At 49.5% G+C, this 19,073-nt stretch overlaps 1 protein-coding gene and 1 long non-coding RNA gene across 2 annotated transcripts in view; one reads left to right on the forward strand and one right to left on the reverse strand.

The window, feature by feature from the left end:
- Positions 1-1,606: 1,606 nt before the first annotated feature.
- The window catches only part of HPSE (heparanase), a 30,052-nt gene continuing 12,585 nt past the window's right edge, over positions 1,607-19,073 (forward strand). The window contains exons 1-6 of the mRNA XM_082726499.1: positions 1,607-1,991; positions 9,133-9,278; positions 11,019-11,144; positions 15,964-16,137; positions 18,089-18,257; positions 18,558-18,605. Of these exons, the coding sequence (XP_082582625.1) occupies positions 1,774-1,991; positions 9,133-9,278; positions 11,019-11,144; positions 15,964-16,137; positions 18,089-18,257; positions 18,558-18,605 (881 nt within the window). The 5' untranslated portion in view covers positions 1,607-1,773. The remainder of the gene's footprint in view (positions 1,992-9,132; positions 9,279-11,018; positions 11,145-15,963; positions 16,138-18,088; positions 18,258-18,557; positions 18,606-19,073) is intronic.
- LOC309862549 lies at positions 7,545-15,953 on the reverse strand. The gene is made up of 3 exons (XR_014310575.1): positions 12,677-15,953; positions 10,976-11,095; positions 7,545-8,748 (listed from the first exon to the last, which is right to left on the reverse strand). It is a non-coding gene; the product is annotated as an uncharacterized lncRNA (long non-coding RNA).

The following is a 19,073-nucleotide window of genomic DNA, read 5'->3' on the forward strand; positions in this document are numbered from 1 at the left end:
TTTTCTTAGGTATTGTTTCAGGATATAAAGCTGATTCGGGTTGCAAAATAGTAACTGATAGACCCACACAAACTCCTAACTGCCGCTATATAGTTCACTTTTAAGCTGCCCGAGAATAGAGCTATGCAAATTAGATACACATCTCAAAACTATCCATTCTTAAGTAAGCTTTAGACCCAAAGTGGGGCTTGAACTCATGACCTTGCGGCCAAGAGTTGCCATACTCTACAGACTGAGCCAACCAGGTGCCCCCAGTTCATTCTCATTTATTGCTCTACAGGTGGTGCGAACTCAGTAAAAAAAAAACCTTAAGGGTTTTGGAGTCCCTCGTTCAGTCCACAAAGGTGTACTGGGTGGCCACTAGGTGCCAAGCACGATGCCCGGAACTTTCGCGAGTGCACGAGGCACGACAAAGGCCGTCTGCGCAAACGAGGCCAGCCTGAGGGCAACGGTCCCAGCGCCCACAGACCCCCGGCGCCCGCAGACGGCCCGGCCCCCGCCTGGCTCGGGGCGCGGGGAGAGCCGCCCCGGGGCCTTTCGGGCACAGCCGCGCGGAGGAAGCTGCACTTGAGCCGAGACAAGCTGCCGCGGGCCCGGGGTTGTGCGTCCGTCAGGTCCCCGCCGTGGCCGTCGGACACGTCCCTGCCTCGGAGCCCGAGTCGGAGCGTGACGCGAGCGGCGCCTGCACCCGGCCGGGCCGCGGGAACCCGACGGAACGCGACGGCGGCCTCGGGGCCGGTGCTGTTCGCAGCCGCGCAGCGCCCGGGGCGTCGAGGGGGCGCGGAGGGGGCGTCGAGGGGGCGCGGAGGGGTCTGCGCGGCCGCGGGAGGGGACGGCGCGGGGTGGGGGGCGGGCACAGGCTCCGAATCCGGGAGGCGGGCGCTGCCCTAGGCCGGGCTGCGCGTCCGGAGAGCGTCGAGGCCCCGCCGGGAGCCGCTCTCGGTCGAGGACGCGGGTCGACGTGTCTTCAGCCCGACGGGGCGGCGGCGGCGACAGCGGGGCGTCTGAGGACCCGGCGCCGCACCTCGTGCTCCGGGGTCCGTGCCCCGCGCTCGCTCTGCGGCGCTCCCGCGCGCTTGGCCCCCGGCCAGGTCCGCACCCTCCGAGCGCGTGGGGGGGGTCGTAAGGGGGCGGGACGGGCCGCGAGGGCAAGCGTGCCAGGAAGTGGGAGCGAGCGGAGGGGGCGGGGCGGCGAGGAGGGGGGAGGGTGCGCGGTGCAGTGGGAGGGGTGCGGGGCAGGAGTGGGAGGGGTGCGGAGCAGGAGTGGGAGGGGTGCAGGGCAGGAGTGGGAGGGGTGCGGGGCGCAGTGGGAGGGGTGCGGGGCAGGAGTGGGAGGGGTGCGGGGCGCAGTGGGAGGGGTGCGGGGCGCAGTGGGAGGGGTGCGGGGCAGGAGTGGGAGGGGTGCAGGGCAGGAGTGGGAGGGGTGCGGGGCTCAGTGGGAGGGGTGCGGGGCAGGAGTGGGAGGGGTGCGGGGCGCAGTGGGAGGGGTGCAGGGCGCAGTGGGAGGGGTGCGGGTCAGGAGTGGGAGGGGTGCAGGGCAGGAGTGGGAGGGGTGCGGGGCGCAGTGGGAGGGGTGCGGGGCAGGAGTGGGAGGGGTGCAGGGCGCAGTGGGAGGGGTGCAGGGCAGGAGTGGGAGGGGTGCAGGGCAGGAGTGGGAGGGGTGCGGGGCGCAGTGGGAGGGGTGAGGCGCGCGAGAGAAAAGGGCGCCGCGGCGGGGCGGGAGGCGCGCGCGGTCTGGGCTGCGGGGCAGGGGTGCGGCCAGGTGAGCCCGAGATGCTGCTGCGCTGGAGACCGGGGCTGCCGCTGCTGCTGCTCCTGGGGCCGCTCGGCCCTTTCTCCCCGGGCGCCCTGGCAGGACCCGCGCAGGCCGAGGACGCCGTGGAGCTGGACTTGGCCACCGAGCGGCCGGTGCAGCGGGTGAGTCCCGCCTTCCTGTCCTTCACCATCGACGCCAACCTGGCCACGGACCCGCGGTTCCTCGCCTTCCTGGGGTAAGCGCCGGCCTGCCCGCCCCTTGGCCTGCCTTCCTGACATCCGCGCCCGCGAAGCTCGGGCTCCCTCCGTCTCTCTCCCTCCTCCACCCTCCCTGTCCCCGGTCCGCCGCCCCCAAACGGCTGTCCTGCCTGCGTTCGCCCAGCAGGTGCTGCCGGAGCGCCAGCCCGAGGGCCCGGTATTCCGGGCAGTTTGGAAAGGAAACTTTCCACCTGCCCCAGAAATACGCCTGGAGGAGCGGACCCAGGCAAGTGCGCCTGACGGGCTGTGGGCCGGTTAGGACAGGTGCAGGACAGGTTAGATCGCGGCCCCGGCTTCCCTCTCACAAACTGTTAGGAAGGTTTAAAAAAAAAAAAAAAAGCTGAAAAAGGTCTCAAGGGAAATAAGTGTGTGTGTGTGTGTGTGTGTGTGTGTGTGTATAAACTATGATTTTACATATGTTAAAATAAACTTCTGAAGAGCAGTTTTAGGTTCGCAGCAAAGCTATTCAAGGAGAGATTCCCAGTATTATACTTTTTTTTTTGTTTGTTTAATCTAAGTATTAATTAAATGAGACTTAGGAGACGATTGCAGTGAACTCCTGGGCCTGAATAAAAAGATATTTTTCCAACATGAGGCTGCAGAACCAGCTGTGGTTTTGTTTCCTCGCCCAGGAAAGACAGACTGGTGCTTGTTCACTGGCCGTTGCCCCATGAGTACGGGCTGATCCCAGGACTGGATGCTGCAGGGATGGGCCCAGGTCATCTAGGTCATGAGAGCCTCCAGAGATGGCCACACCTCAACCAGCCCAAACAGCCGAGAATCTCCTCTTTGGCAAACACCTGTGTGCTCTCCTGCCTGCGCCCTCCCTGCCAGGGGCCATTGCTAATTTTGCTCATTAATTCTGTAAAGAAAAGCAGGTAGCCTAGTGGTGAGGACGCTGGAGGTCAGACCACACCAGCTTGATTCCCATCTCCACCAAGATGGGTGGCTTGGTTGTTTCAAGTGGCTTGGCAGGGCCCCACTCGAGAGTGGGAGAATCAGGGCCCAGACCTCGGAGGTGTTCAACGGAGGCCTGAGCAGATTTCCTCAGACGGCATGGTTCTGGTGTCCCATGGTGGCAAACAGATGTGGTTTTTCTCTTTTCCACATTTGCTATTAGCACAGAACTTAAATGCCAGTGATAGAACATTCTAGAATTGGAAAGGAGCATCTTTTCAGTCTGCCTTCTTCCCGGAAGTAAGTAATCAACGACCCAATCAAAAATGCCCTGTGCTGGGGCGCCCAGGTGGCTCAGTTGGTTAAGCAGCTGCCTTCAGCTTGGGTCATGATTCTGGGGTCCTGGGATCGAGCCCCACATGGGGCTCCCTGCTCAGCAGAGAGCCTGCTTCTCTCTCTCCCCCTCTCCCTGACACTCTGCTTACTTGTGCTCTCTAACTCTCTGTCAAATAAATAAAATACTTAAAAAAAATGCCCTATGCCTGACCGCGGGCATGTTCATCTCCTTGCGTCTCTCATCCTCCACTTCCTTCAAGCTCGGACTGAACCTCCGCCTCACCATTCTCAGCCTGCGGCCACGTTTCTCTTTCCCAGAGCCAATGAAGTCAGTGGACAAGAACTTCCTCTTCTTCTTCCACCAAACCTGCACACATACCACGGCCGCGTCTAGCTTTCTTCCTTTCTCTGTCCTCAGGCCAGTGTCTCGACTCTCTGTCCTCTCCTGCCTCCCCGAGGACTTTGTTCTCTCCTTCGTCTTTAACCTCTCTGTTTGGACGGAGTCCTTCCTCATGATGTGGAAAACCCCTCAAGTGCTTCCCGTCTCCGCACTGTGCCTGTGCAGGAACTGCCCTCTCCTCTCCCCTTGGCGGCCTTCCTCACCACCCCTCCTTCCTCGATCTGCGACACCATGTTCCTGTCGTTGCGTCATAAAGTCCGTCTCTCCAGCATCACCAGTGACCTTTTATTGCAAAATCCATTGAACACCTTCCTGTCTGGTGCCCGTCGTGTGTTGCCTTCCTGGCTGCTGCCCCCACAATTCACACACGGAAGTCCTCACCCCTCTACCTCAGTGTGTGAGCTTAATTGGAAATAGTGCCATTGCAGATACGATTACTTAAGAACTAGTTGTAGTGAGGGGCCTGGGTGGCTCAGTGGGTTAAGCATCTGCCTTCAGCTCAGGTCATGATTTCAGGGTCCTGGGATGGAGTCCTGTGTCAGGCTCCCTGCTGAGCTCCTCTGCCTGTAGCTCCCTCTACTTTTGCTCTCTCTCTGTCAACTAAATAAATAAAATCTTTAAAAAAAAAAAAAAGTACTATGGAGTATGATGCCTCCATCAGAAAGGACGAATCCCCAACTTTTGTAGCAACATGGACGGGACTGGAAGAGATTCTGCTGAGTGAAATCAGTCAAGCAGAGAGAGTCAATTATCATATGGTTTCACTTATGTGTGGAGCATAAGGAATAACACGGAGGACGTGGGGAGATGGAGAGGAGAAGGGAGTTGGGGTAAATCGGAGGGGGAGACAAACCATGAGAGACTGTGGACTCAGAGAAACAAACTGAGGGTTCTGAAGGGGCGGGAGATGGGAGGTTGGGGGAACCAGGTGGTGGGTATTGGAGAGGGCACGGATGGCATGGAGCACTGGGTGTGGTGCAGAAACAATGAATTCTGGGACACTGAAAAGAAATTTAGCTGTAGTGGAATGGAGGTGGCCCTCATCCCTTCTGACTGACGTCCTTACAAAAAGAGGACATGTGGAGACGCCTATGCACAGAGAGAAGGGGTGTAGAGACGAGCGGTGGGTGCCTGGGCTGCAGGGAGCCACGGGAAGCTGGGAGGAACCGGGGACAGGTCCTTCCCCGGGAAGTGCAGACGTGGCCTGGCCTTGCCCACACTCGGTCTCAGATTTCCGGCCTCCACTCCCGTGAGAGAGTAGGTTTCCCCGTTGAAGGCGCCACTCTGTGGCATTCGGTTCTGGAGTGTCTCGGAAGCGTTTGGCGAGGCTGACCATGAAACTTTCTCATCCCTTCGGGTCTGGGTCACTTTGGCTTCTGGGGGTTCCCCACCTCTCTCACACCTCGTCACCTCTTTCTCTAGCTTGTCCTCCATGTTTGGTGTCCCTCAGACGTCTGGCTTGGGCTTTCTCTCCACGTCACGTCATCTCCTGAGGGGTTTCTCCCGCTTCCTGGCCGTGAGTTGCTGCCCTGTGCGCTCCGAGCTGTTCCGGGGCTGGCTCTGGGCAAGAAGGGAGACGGGTTTGGGTTCGATTTTTTTCTTCTTTTCTTTTCTTCTTTTCCCTGATTTTTCTGGTTTCTGTGGTATGACCCTCCTACCCTGGGTGCTTTCAAACCGCCCGCAGTTTAACAGCTCCTCCTCAGAGCCTCGCCACTGGCTGTCAGCCCGCAGCAGCCGGTGCCAGAAGGCGGCCTGCTTCGGGGCCGGGAGAAGCAGCTTATTTTCACACAGAAGGTAACACTGAGACACCCGCAGACTTTGCTTTCCCCTCACAAACTGCTCCGGGAGCAGAGTACCTGCGGCTGCTTGGATGCGGGTCTTTTTGTGTATTTCCACATGGTCCTGGTGGCGTGGATCCCCCCACCTCCCCCTGCACCTCCCCCTGCACCTCCCCCCACCTCCCCCCCACCTCCCCCCACCTCCCCAGCCGCCCGCAGGTGCTCGAAGCCTGTACCTTTGGTCAGTTCTCTATTTATGACACGTCTTGCAGCCGTCTAAGCTCTGGTTTCTGTCAGAGGGCATCGCCGTTGTATTCTCAAAACAAGAAAACGCTCCCTTGCAAAGGAGACAAACAAAACGGTCTTGAACACCGACACCTCTGAAACACGTGCTTTCCCTTACGTGGCAGGAGCCGGAGCACTGGGTTTGGGTTGTGTTCAGAGACAGACAAGCTTTGTCTGGGCCCCCTTGCCCTTCCGTCAGGGTGGACTCGCTTGTTCATCCACTGCAGGCATATTTACTGAGCACCGGCTGTGTGCCCGGCTCTCGCCTAGGTGCTGAGGAGACTCTGCTCGCCGGAGGATGAGCACTTCGGTGGCGGCGGGGGGCGGACAGAGGGAACGGAGCGTGGTAAGGAGCGGACTTGAGGGAACGCTGAGTGATCGGAGGGACGTCGGAGCGGGGTGGTGCGACTGGCAGTGGGCCCAGCTGCTGCGGTCACAGCCTGCGGGGACTCGGGGGGGAGCGCCTCGTATCCGCTGAGGGGCCGGGGGTTACCGGTCAGTTTAGACGAGGACTCCTCACTCTGCGTGTCTGACGTGTCCCTCAGCTCGGGCAGTACGCACGCCAGGGCCAGAGGGCAGTAAGTTTTGGGGGTTGCTTTAACACGTCCAGTCCGACAAAACGGAGCCCTCCCCCGGCCCTCATCCCCGTCTCCCGGCCGTCACCTGTTCTTCACCTCAGCGAGTGTCACCGGCCTCCGGGGGGAACCTCGCCTCTTCTGTAACCCCGGTTAGACACCCAGTCCCGGGTTCCTGCCTCCGCAGGTGTCTTGAATGCACCCCCTCTCTCCTGCCCACAGCTGTCACCTGTCTCAGCCCGTCCCCTCCTGTGCATGTCAACGCGACCACAGTCTGGGTCCTTCCGTCACTTGTCCGCACGGCAGGCGGACACTCTCCTCCAGAACAGAAGCCTGGCGAGGCCCTTTCACTGCCCCAAGTGCCTCCGGAGCTGCCCGTCGCCCTCACCTGAGGCCGGCCCTGGAGGCTCCGCCGTCCGCCCTCTCCGGCCGCGCTCGGGCCCTTCTGCAGCTCCAGCTGCATCTCCTGGTCGTCAGGGCCGCTCTCCCCCACCCCCGCCTTCTCTCCCTCACCTAGAACCTTCCTTCCGTCTCACCTCGATGGCTTCGACCAGGATAAGATTTATTCCTTATCCGGACAGTGAAGCTACTTCCCCCCAAGACCTCTAAGCAGCCCCTACCTCCAGCCCCTACCTCCAGCCCAGAGCTCGGGTTAGGGCCCCTTCGTGCGCTCTCCTGGCACTGCTCCGGGACGGCCTGTGCACCTGTGTAAACATGTGTGTTTGCGGGGGGGCGCCTGCGGGGCTCAGTCGGTTAAGCACCTGCTCTTGATTCGAGTGCAGGTCATGATCTCGGGGTCACGGGATGGAACACCACCCCCTTCCCAAACCGGGTTCCGTGCTGAGCGGAGAGTCTGCTTGGACTCTCTCTCCCTCTCGCCCTCCCCCACTTGTGCAAGTTCTCTTTCTCTCTTTCCCTCAAATAAATACATAATACTTGTCAAATTAGGAATCAGAATCTTATCTAATTCTCATTCATTTGACTGAAATTCAGAAGGATGGTTTTCCTTGAAAGCCAGAGTTAGGGAGAAAAGGAAGCATCTTAAATTATTTATGAATTTATCTGAGAACATAAACTTTTTTTTACATTTTAAAAAGACTTATTTTATTTCATAATTTTTAAAGATTATTTATTTCCTGGATGCCTGGGTGGCTCAGTGGGTTAAGCCTCTGCCTTCGGCTCAGGTCATGATCTCAGGGTCCTGGGATTGAGCCCCACATCAGGCTCTCTGCTCAGCGGGGAGCCTGCTTCTTCCTCTCTCTGCCTGCCTCTTTGCCTACTTGTGATCTCTGTCTGTCAAATAAGTAAATAAAATCTTTTTTTAAAAAAGATTATTTATTTACTTACTTGAGTGAGAGAGAGAGATTGAGCAGGAGTGGGCTCCCCGCTGAGCAAGGACACCCCCCCATGCAGGGCTCCACCCCAGGAGCCTGAGATCGTGACCTGAGCCAAAGGCAGGCACTTAACCGACGGAGCCACCCAGGTGCCCCAAGATCTATTTATTTTAGAGAGAGCATGAGCGCACGTTGGGGGGTGAAGAGGGAGAGCATTCACAAATGCTTCCCTTCCCGCTGAGCATGGAGCCTGACGTGGCTCCAGCCCAAGACGCCGAGATCATGACCCAAGTCAAAATCAAAAGTCTGATGCTTAACCTACTGTGCCTCACAGGGGCCCTGGGAACATAACATTTTTGAAGACAATCTATTTTTCAGGAAACACAGAGTCTTCTTCAGTTTCTTTCATGAGTGTTCTGTAGTTCCTCGAGTACAGATCCTTTACCTCTTTGGTAGGTTTATTCCCAGGTATCTTATGGTTCTTGGTGCTATAGTAAATGGAATCGATTCTCTAATTTCCCTTTCTGTATTTTCATTGTTGGTGTATAAGAAAGCCACTGATTTCTGTATATTGACTTTGTATCCTGCCACGTTGCTGAATTGCTGTATGAGTTCTAGTAGTTTGGGGGTGGCGTCTTTTGGGTTTTCCATATAAAGAATCATGTCATCTGCGAAGAGAGAGAGTTTGACTTCTTCATTGCCAATTTGGATACCTTTTATTTCTCTTTGTTGTCTGATTGCTGTTGCTAGGACTTCTAATACTATGTTGAACAAGAGTGGTGAGAGTGGGCATCCTTGTCGTGTTCCTGATCTCAACGGGAAGGACGCAAGCTTTTTCCCATTGAGGATGATATTTGCTGTGGGTCTTTCATAGATAGATTTGATGAAGTTCGGGAATGTTCCCTCTATCCCTATACTTTGAAGCATTTTAATCAGGAACGGATGCTGGATTTTTCAAATGCTTTTTCTGCATCAATTGAGAGGACCATGTGGTTCTTCTCTCTTCTCTTACTGATCTGTTCTGTCACATTGATTGATTTGTGAATGCTGAACCAGCCTTGCATCCCAGGGATGAATCCCACCTGGTCATGGTGGATAATCTTCTTAATGTACTATTGGATCTTGGAACACTAGAAAAATAAAATTAAGTTAAACAAATAAAATAAACACAGAGTTCTCTTTCCTACAGTGCCCATTCTTTCAACCTCTTTCCCTCCATCAATCATAAAAGGGTTATGAGTGTTTTGAAAGTTCTGAACATTGTCCTACTTGTCAAACTAAAGTATAAGTTCTTGCCAGAGTCAGAGCTCCAAGTCGCCCGCAGGCACCTAGACGTGTAACCTTGCACTGAGAAAGATTCAGACTGAGAAGACTTCCCTGGTATAGCGTTAGGACTTCTCCCTCCAGGCCCCATACAGCTACATGTTAAGAGATAGATCCACCTCAAGAGTGAACATGTTTGACTGGATTGTCCTGGGAAACATGCCTTTAGTTTCTTGCTTGTCTCCTAACAGTGCTCCGAAGCTTCGCACTTTGGCAAGAGGTCTGTCTCCGGCGTACCTGCGATTTGGCGGCACCAAAACGGACTTTCTCATTTTTGATCCCCAAAAAGAACCAACCTTTGAAGAGAGGAGTTACTGGCAGTCTCAAGTCAACCACGGTGAGCTTTTAAAGATTCACAATATGTTCTAATTCACTTGAGTCAGTCTTGAGCGTTCTCAGAGCAGTGTTCTGGCTGACATCTAACAATTAGTAAAAATCCAGGACTGCCCAAGGAGGCACTCTCACAAAAGGGGGGATAATGGGGAAGGTTTCCTCCTCCCAGTGTTTTCAGGAACATGAGACTCACACAAAAAATTGTGCTGGGCGTACCTGAGAGTTAATCGTGCTGTAAATAGAACAATGATTGTAGCTGAAGGACACAGCTGCTTGGTGGGAGTGTGGGGACAGAAATGTGTCACACTGAAAAGAGTATTTTCAGCTGAAGACACGAGCAATGGATTGAAACCCATTTATTCCAAAAATAGAATGTGAATGGAAGGTACAAGAAGAGGGTGTGGAGATACGCTCTGCTTCTTAGAACGAATTTTACGATTTGATTTGTCGGGCAGTGATTGTCAAACTTTGTGGACTATCATAGTCCCTTGGGGTGTGTTCAAGTATTTGGGTTCTGTGTTCCAGCCTTAGGTTATGAGTTTAGCAAGCTCCTCGGGTGATTCTGATATTTGGAAGCCTGTTGGCTCCCCCTGAGAACCTGCTTTAGGGAGCAACGAGGATTTGCCCTACATCTTTCATAAGTGCCATGCAGACATCAAGTGCCATGCAGACATCAAGTGGAAGTTCAATCATTATTGTAGCAATTATGAAAAGTATGCTGTATATATAGTTGAATTATAATGATGTATACACATATATTAGTGGATAATATTTCAATATTTCATATATTACATAATTCTCCTCAGTTAGGAAGTGTCCAGAACAGTTAATCGGTAATTGGGCTAAACTTGATAGAAGAGTAATTAGAAAAAGTGAAAAAAAATGGGAGAAATCTCTTAAAACGACATATTGGAAAAATTTACGTTAGACTGGACCATTCCCATCGGTCATGTGTGTTTGTAGGGTCTCTTCAGTTCAGACATTTTCCTCATCCTGTGTGTATATGTGGTGGGTGGTAGGGGATGTCAAGTGCTTCTGAAACATCTTTTTGAGCACAAGGATGGACGAGGCACAGGCTGCCAGAGGCCAGAAAGTGCAGCTTTCCAGAAAGGAAGTTGTTGGCGGGTCAGCCTGCCCTGGCGGCCAGCGCCCAGCAGCTCTGCTGCCTTGTGATAAAGAAGCACGATCTGCCTGACAGCATAGTGGTTGACTTGTCCAGTTGTCCATGTTGTGGTCTCAGAAGCGTTGAGGATACCATATTTGAAGGGGAAAAAAAATCAGTATTTCCTGTCCCACCATTATGGCAAGAGGAAATCATCATGAAGCAGATAGAGTCCAGCAAAACAAATTTCTGTGTATTTTGAAAGTGAATCTTAAGAGAATTAAACTATGTTTTCTTTTGTGGGGTTGTCTAGAAATTTTAAGTTTCTGAGGAGCTTTCTGAATTGTTAAATAATTTGAAGTTATGTCCAGTGTATCTGTGTCCAGGATATGTCTAATGTTTCTTATGAAAACTGCCCTTTGGGGGGGTGTGTGCGCGCACGTGCGTGCGTGCATGTGGTGATCGATTAGCCAGCAAATTTGACGTGTGTAACAGAGTATATCTTTCTCTGACCTCATACCTAAAAACCAGAAACGTAATTATCCTGCTTTGGTCACATAAATAGGTAATAAAATAAATGTATGGGATTGCAGCCTTACCCCTGTGAAAAGAGATTCTCTACACTGTTTCTCCCACTTGTAGATCCTTGCGAGTCTGGATCCATCCCATCTGATGTAGAGGCGAGGCTGCAGATGGAGTGGCCCCTCCAGGAACGATTGCTGCTCAGAGAACAGTTTCAGGAAAAGTTCAAGAACAGCACTTACTCAAGTAAGAGATGACGTCCCCGCCCCCAAAATACATGGGTAGCTTGAACTTGGGCTTGAACCACGTAAGCCCTGTAGCAGTTGTGTCAAGAGTTAATGGGAAATCTTGAACCCAAAACTTCTGATTTTTTTGTTTCTTCCCCTGACTTTGCCTATTAGCCATGAAGTAAAATCTAGAAATCATACATTCACGAGCTGATAATGACCTTTACTGCTCTGAGCAACTAGGAAGCCAGGGGAAGACACGGATACATTCCACGTGTGAGAATAAAATACAAAAGTATGAAGAGCGAATAATGGGGTGCTTGACTACTTCAGTCAGTAGAGCCTGTGACTTTTGATCTTCCGGGTTGGGGGTTCGAGCCCCATGCTGAGTGTACAGATTACTTAAAAGTAAAAATAAATCTTGAGGGGAAAAAAGAGCAAGTTGTGAAAACCATTCACACATCGTCATCCATTCCATGTCTTCTCCCAAAGCAACCCCTGTTCCGAGTTGCTGTACCATTAGGCAGTGGAAGCCCGAGTCAAAGCAGACAGTGCTGGCCCTCAAGCATCTCTCTCTTTTTCTTTCCATTGTGCTTTGCAGACATAGACCTAGCTTGATGACCCACGAATTTATTTCCATTCACTGAAACAGTTATCGAGGCTTCAGAATGGGATAATGTTGTCATGTAGGGCTTTAAAACAACTGAAACAAGCGATCCTTATTTACCTATGAAAAATATTTCTATCTGCAAGTTGCTGTTTTAAACCCAACTAAGGGATAATGTTCTCCAGATCTCAGTTAAGGGAATAACCTGCTCAGATACCCTACAACTGTCTTTTAATTTTTGAAAAATAAATGACCTTGTAGCTAATTTGAGTCACGGCATCTCTAAGAGCACATTGTTGGAAGTAGATTATTTGTCTTTGTAAGGTTTTACTGTATACTATCTGGATTTCAGCATATCCAGTGGGTTGTTTTTTTTTAAAGATTTTATTTATTTATTTGACAGAGAGAGTTCACAGTAGACAGATAGGCAGGCAGAGAGAGAGAGAGGGAAGCAGGCTCCCTGCTGAGCAGAGATCCCGATGCGGGACTCGATCCCAGGATCCTGAGATCATGACCTGAGCCGAAGGCAGTGGCTTAACCCACTGAGCCACCCAGGCGCCCTCCAGTGGGTTTTTAAAAATATTTTTTATTTATAAAGTACAGAAAAGATGTGACACCTAAGAAATCAGAAAATGGTTTACATGTTAATAGATAATGCAGTCCTCTAAATGATTTATTGTATTTTAAAGGGGGAAAGGTGAACCACTCTGACACTTTAATCACATGATCTATGATTGAATGGAAGTTTGCAGAATGCAGGGCTGTCTCCATCCCATGAAGGGAATGACAGGAATACAAGAGGCCCATAGCAGTAGGCCGTCACCTATAATAAATCATTACAATACAGGTCTGCTAAGAGAGGACTGCCTGGTGTTAGGTCATCTATTGATTTCTACTTTATTTTGCATCATGTTAAATGTTATACCAGTTTATCAGTTTCCTACCTTACACAGTCTTTCTGGAATCAAGATGGTAGGTTTCCACATCTTACCCTGCCGCTGGGACTAGGACCTTCATAGTTCCTACACCAGAAGAAAATTCCTTCACTAACTATGTAAGTAGGTCATTATAACTGCAGCCATCCTGTTGGCTAAAGTATGTATTTATTTTTTTTTTAATTATTTTATGTTAGTCACCATACAGTACATCATTATGACTAAAATACTTAACAAATATGGATAGTTTATTTATATTTGGAAACGTTTGACTCCTGGTTTGAAGTTCTTCATCTAAAAACACACGTCTTAGAAACATAGATAGGAATGTCCTTTGTTTATTGTAGACACCAACTCATTATAGGGAGAAGTATCTCAGAAGCCCGTAGGTGTTCCCACACATTGTTCTGCCCTGACGGCGGAGGTTGGTAGCGCCTGAGGAGCGTGAGCTGGCATTGTCCAATGGAGGAGATTGCAGAGGTCTGTGGTGGCAAGGACAGTCACTGTCCTCAAATGTGTCTATCACGGCACTGACTAATTGCTTACTTAGTCAGTGGCCCACACCCTTAAATCAGGTGTCCTAGAAGATATAGGTAAATTTTCTAATTATATGACCCATTGGATGATGGGTTTCTCTTAAGTAGAAGATGACAAAAACATTTGTCATGAGACTAACCTGTGTAAGCCTGTTTAGGTAGGAAAAGGAAGCAGTGTTACAGATGTAATTCTGGGTGTGACTGCAAGAAGAAACTTCCTTATTCAAATACTTAATGAGCTAATTCTTTGCTCTCCTTCTTCCCCACCTCTCTTCCACATGACCCGACTCCTCCGCCTCCATCACCCACTCCCCACTGAAAGTGGACACGTTTAAGTAAACAGACATGGCATAACCCCAAGGACAGAATCGGTGCCAGTTTTAGTTTGTCCTTTAGATTATCCTTGTCCCAGGATCTTTCCACCCTCTTGTACAATAAGGGTAATGATTGGGAATTGGAAAATCAGCGGTGAGTTTTCTTTTCTTTTTAATTTTATTTTTTATTTGTCAGAGAGAAGGAGAGAGAGAAACAAGCGGGGGAGTGGCAGGCAGAGGGAGAGGGAGAAGCAGGCTCCCCACCGAGCAGGGAGCCCAGTGCGGGACTCGATCCCAGAACCCTGAGATCATGACCTGAACCAAAGGCAGATGCTTAACGGACTGAGCCACCCAGGCGCCCCTTAGCTGTGAGTTTTCATATTGTTCTTATTTTGAGGACAGAGTAGGCTGACTGGGTTTTTGTTTGTTTTTTTTTAAAGAGTAGATTCCAACTCAGTAATATTTAGCCCTTATTCTAGATGTTACTATTCTGCTGTAGGAAGAATATAATAGTTTTTTTAGCCATATACATTCCAAGTGTGTTCGGAAAAATGAAATAGACAGAGTCAAGTATGAGTTGAATAAATACTCTGAAATGCAAGCATTCTAGGTTTTTTGAAAATGCCACAGAGGGACTAGGTAGTGATAATCCCTAATATCTGTGAAGGTTTTTATGGTTCACAGTGAGTTTTGATCCATGTCATTTCAACCTTGGTTTTGTGAGTAGACACCTCCCGGTGCTAGTTCCAGGATCGTGGACCCGCGGTTGAGGTGGAGCAGACAGCCACCGTCACACAGTGACACAGTCACAGAGTGACACCGTCACACAGTGACACTGTCACTGTGTCTGTAAGTGGGGAGTGTGTCCTGGAGCTCAGGCCTTGGGATTCCTGGTCCGCAGCACGGTTTTGCAGGATGGATGTCCAACCTGGAGCTGTGACAGGACAGTCGAGTCACCCTTTACAGCAGGCTCTAGTGACGACACTCCCACCAAATATCTCGGTGGCCTCGGGCAAAGCACCTCCTTTCCTTGGGGGGTCAGTTTCCTCGAGGGAAAATGAGGGTGGCAGTTTGGGGAGAGCTCAGCAGTCCCAAGGCTCTGTGCCTTCCCAGCCACGGCTCAGGATCCAGTAGAAGGCTGGGCCACAGGACTGGAGAGCTTTTCCACCCTGCCGTCCGTAACTGCGTGATCACAGACAGGCTCTGCGGATGTGGGTGACAGAGCACACACCTAACACACCTCAAACGCCTCGCGAGGGATGTTCCTGCCCGCCAGCCTCCACTGGCAATATTACACCGAGGGTCGCTCTACGGCGCTTGCCCAGTAACTCACTTAGATTGTTTTAAACGAGGAGAGCTCAAGAGTGGATCTCCAGTCAACAAATAACTCCAAATATACGTGAAAATTACAGGCTTATTGTGCGTATGATACCCAACCTGAAGATGATATTCAAACGGACATCGCTGCCACTCTCAAGAAGTGACTTCAGAGTAGCCAGTGGTTAGAAAAGCTGAGCTCAAAAGTTCCCAAACCTTTATGGCACTTAAGTGACTCCAGTTTTTTAAAATTTTTTAAATTTTAAATTTATCTTACCTAGCCCCATGTAAATACCTAAGAGTTTCTGTTATTAAGTTGTCAGGTCCAAGAACCTACTAGTAATAGTTCTTGTGTCCAACAAAGCCGATGTTTCCCTTGCGCATCTAAAGGATCCAGTGGTGCCTGTGTGAATAAGCTGCTTGGTTGAGTTTGAATTTGAGAAAAACTAATTTTTTTACTGTAAGTATTTCTCAAATATTGCAAAGACATAGAGTAAAAATTATTCCTCGTTTATCTGAAGCCCAAACTTAACTGTTGTCTGTATTTTCACTTGCTAAATCTGACAGCTGTGTGCGAAATTTCATGAGGCTTGCCAGGATGTCTTGGCACGTTGTTTAGAATCCACAGATCTGTTGCCCTAGGCCAATTTTTTAATGTCAAACTTTACTTATTTAAGATTAATAAACCTAATACCTGAATTTTCCAAAAAAATGTTTTAAATACGGTTAAACTTACCAAAATATTTTGTGACTGAGTTTGTGAGCAGAGATGTTTCAGTTATGAACAGTGTGGCTTACGTTGACTAATGACTGACTGTCTGGCCTGGGCTTGAGTTCCCCTGAGGTCATTTGAACAAAACCTGAGGGCCAGACCGAAGTTTCTGATACTTTACGTGGTTCAGCATGGAAAGTTGAATCAACAGCTGAAGTAAATGAAGTCCTATTGATTTTTAACTATTTAATTTGCCTGTCCAAATTTGCCTCATATTTATAATTATAGTCATCACTCATTAGGACTGTAATTCCTTCAGTTTAACAACCAAAATAGTAATTCGCTGGAGAACAAACCTAGAGGCCTTCAATATTGTAGTGCTGACCCAGCCATTAAATTGCAATATTTTTCTTCTAGAAAGTTCCGTGGATATGCTGTATTCTTTTGCAAACTGCTCAGGACTGAACTTGATCTTTGGGCTAAACGCTTTACTACGAACAGCGGATTTGCAGTGGAACAGTTCTAACGCTCAGTTGCTCCTGGACTATTGCTCTTCCAAGAATTATAACATTTCTTGGGAACTAGGCAATGGTGAGTGCCCCCAGGAACATCTTATTAGCAAGGAGATTCCCCTTTGGCTTAGTTGCTCCTATTTATGACATTCTTTCTAACATTAGCAAATATACTTTTGGCTTGGCACACTTGTAGCCATGCTCAACAACGCAGTTTTTGGAATTGCTTATGGCAGAACAGTCCTTTACGTGTCCCAGAACCTGTTGTGAATCCTACTTTATGTCACGCTTGAGCTGAAGAGAACTGGTTGGACGCAGACACTCCCCCAGCTCCTGGGCTCACTTGAGTTTCAGGATCACTTAGCCCTGTGACGGTTGGCAGGCTACACTCAGCAGCACTGGGCCCTTACCTCTCCATTTCTTTCTCTGTTTCTCATGTGTCAGTTGAATCTCAGCAACTCCCTCCCAACCACCACGCTGTGCTCAAGCTACAAGTTCCTAGTACAGAATGGGTCAAGCTCCCGATGGTTCCCTTCTCCACTTTTTGCGAAGAACTTGTCAGTTCTAACTGAAGTACTAGTGATTAGCTGCATTCATTTAAACATGAGCCAATGGAACTGAAACTAAAATGGGAAATGAGATGCAGTAATACAATGGGCACATACTACATTCTAGGCACTGTTCTGCACATTTGATAAGTATTATTTTCTCTTTATAACCACCCTGGGGCAGATACAATGATGACTTTCATTTTACAGATGACAGAAGAGACACAGGTTAATTTTTGGTTAGCTACTTAAAAGTTTAGTTTACTTATTTAGCTATTAGTTAGCTATTTAAGCTGTGTGATGCTGGTCTAACAACTGGAGGACTTGGGATTTGAACCCAGAAAGTCTGGCTCCAGAGCAAGGTCCCTGCTTTCTTGGGAGTTCCGTTCTAGAGGGAGGGAGCCAGACCGACAAGACAGCAAACAAACAAGATACATGTCTGTAGTGCCATGGACTATAGTGATGTCTAAGGGCAGATCTGGGGACGAGGTTGCTGCGGGGAAGGGAACCGGCGAGGGAAGCACAGAACCCAACATGGGGCAGAGGGGACTGTACCTTAGTGAGATGCTGAGTGACTTCGGAGAACACAGCCACATGAGTGACGGGTCACCTGAACCTGTCTCCCTCGGTCCCTCCTTCCTGCTATGCCCAGCCCCCACTCCTTCTGCTCTTCGGAGGAAGGGACAAGACCCGTGCCGTCATGTTTCCCTCTTCCTAGGGCCCCCTTTGCAAGGAAAAGGTCTGCTTTCCAGAGAGAAAGAGGAGGGACCAAGGGAGAGCCTGTACGAGGTGTTTGGGGAAGCAGACTGAACACTTCGGTGCCTCCTCCCATGTCTTCAGCTTGGCTGTTTCCCAGCTCACCTGCACAGACAATCTGTGAATGAACAGTCTCAATAAGGCTTTTAATGGCATTGTAGAAATCAGTTTTTCAACGCCTTCCCTCCTACCCAAACTTTTTCTCCTTTTTAAGGAAATCACTTTATTAAATACTGGATGTAGACTATTCCCCGAGTATCCATTAGTTTAATAGTAAGTTTAATAATAAATTTAATAATAATAAGTTAATACTCCCTCACACTTTAGTAGTGTCAATTGCATTTGTGTTTAACTGAAATATCTTTTTCATAATGCAGGGTTTTCCTTTTCTTGCCTTTGAATTCTTTTTTTTTTTTTTTTCAAGATTTTATTTATTTATTTATTTGACAGTGAGAGAGGCAACACAAGTAGGGGGAGTGGGAGAGGGAGAAGCAGGCTTCCCACTGAGCAGGGAGCCTGATTCAGGGCTTGATCCCAGGACTCCGGGATCATGCCCTGAGCTGAAGACAGAGGCTCAAGGACTGAGCCACCCAGGAGCCCCTTGCCTTTGAATTCTAAGTTTTTGTAACTGGGAAATGTTTTTGTGCTTTTATATGCCATTTTAAGTTTGTTTTTAAATACAAAATTCTTAGGTACGTGACTACCTTGAGAACTGCTGTCTTTCAGAACCTAACAGTTTCCGCAAGAAGGCTGGTATTTTCATCGATGGATTGCAGTTAGGAGAAGATTTTGTCAAGTTGCATAAACTTCTAGAAAAAACCACTTTCAAAACTTCAAATCTCTATGGTCCTGATGTTGGCCAGCCCCACGGAAAGACTGTCAAGATACTGAGGAGGTAGGAACCAGAGGAAGCAGAACTACTCTTTGTAAAAATAGTATTTCTCTCTGGTGGAGAATTCTCAATAGCCCGCCTCTTATTAAACCATTTGCACCGAAGCAGATGTTTTCCCAAAAGAGGAGACATTGACGGGCTCCGAATACCAAGGATCTGAGGGCCAGTGGAACCTTCAATACAATTTGTATCAGAGTTAGGAAGTTTGTGTTTGCCTGAGGCTAAGGCAGTAACCATATCTAGGAAATAAAACCCTGTGCATATGAAGATTAAGTAAAGGTCATAATAGACTTTTTCTTCTAGTTTCCTGAAGGCTGGGGGAGAAGTGATTGATTCGGTCACATGGCACCAGTAAGTACATCTCCTGCTCTTAGTGCTATGAAGCTAGTGCTAGTTTTACTTACTACTTAGCTTCAAAAAATTACTTCCATTTAACTGCTAACTGACATAGTTCAAGTAAGAAACAATCTCTCAAGCAACACTGTACTAATCTTTTAATATTAGTAAAACAAAAATTTAAACTTTATTTTAAATAATGTGGTAGTCTCTGTAAGATCAAGGCACACTCTCATTGAAATCATGAAGCAGATAAGTAGCTAAAATCAGTGTGCTTGCCAAAGGACAGGGAGCCTACAAGCACCTGCCCTTCCAGTCTTTTCAAGAGGAATAACTGAGGGGCGCCGGCGTGGGGGGTAGGGGGCTCAGTCCGCTAAGCCTCTGCCTTCGGCTCAGGTCAGGATCCCGGGGTCCTGGGATCCAGCCCACTTCTGGATCTCTGCTCAGTGGGGAGCCTGCTTCTCCCTCTACCTGCTTCTCCCC

Source organism: Mustela nivalis, assembly GCF_964662115.1.
Source record: "Mustela nivalis genome assembly, chromosome: 4".
In the NCBI taxonomy this organism is placed as follows: Eukaryota; Metazoa; Chordata; class Mammalia; order Carnivora; family Mustelidae; genus Mustela; species Mustela nivalis.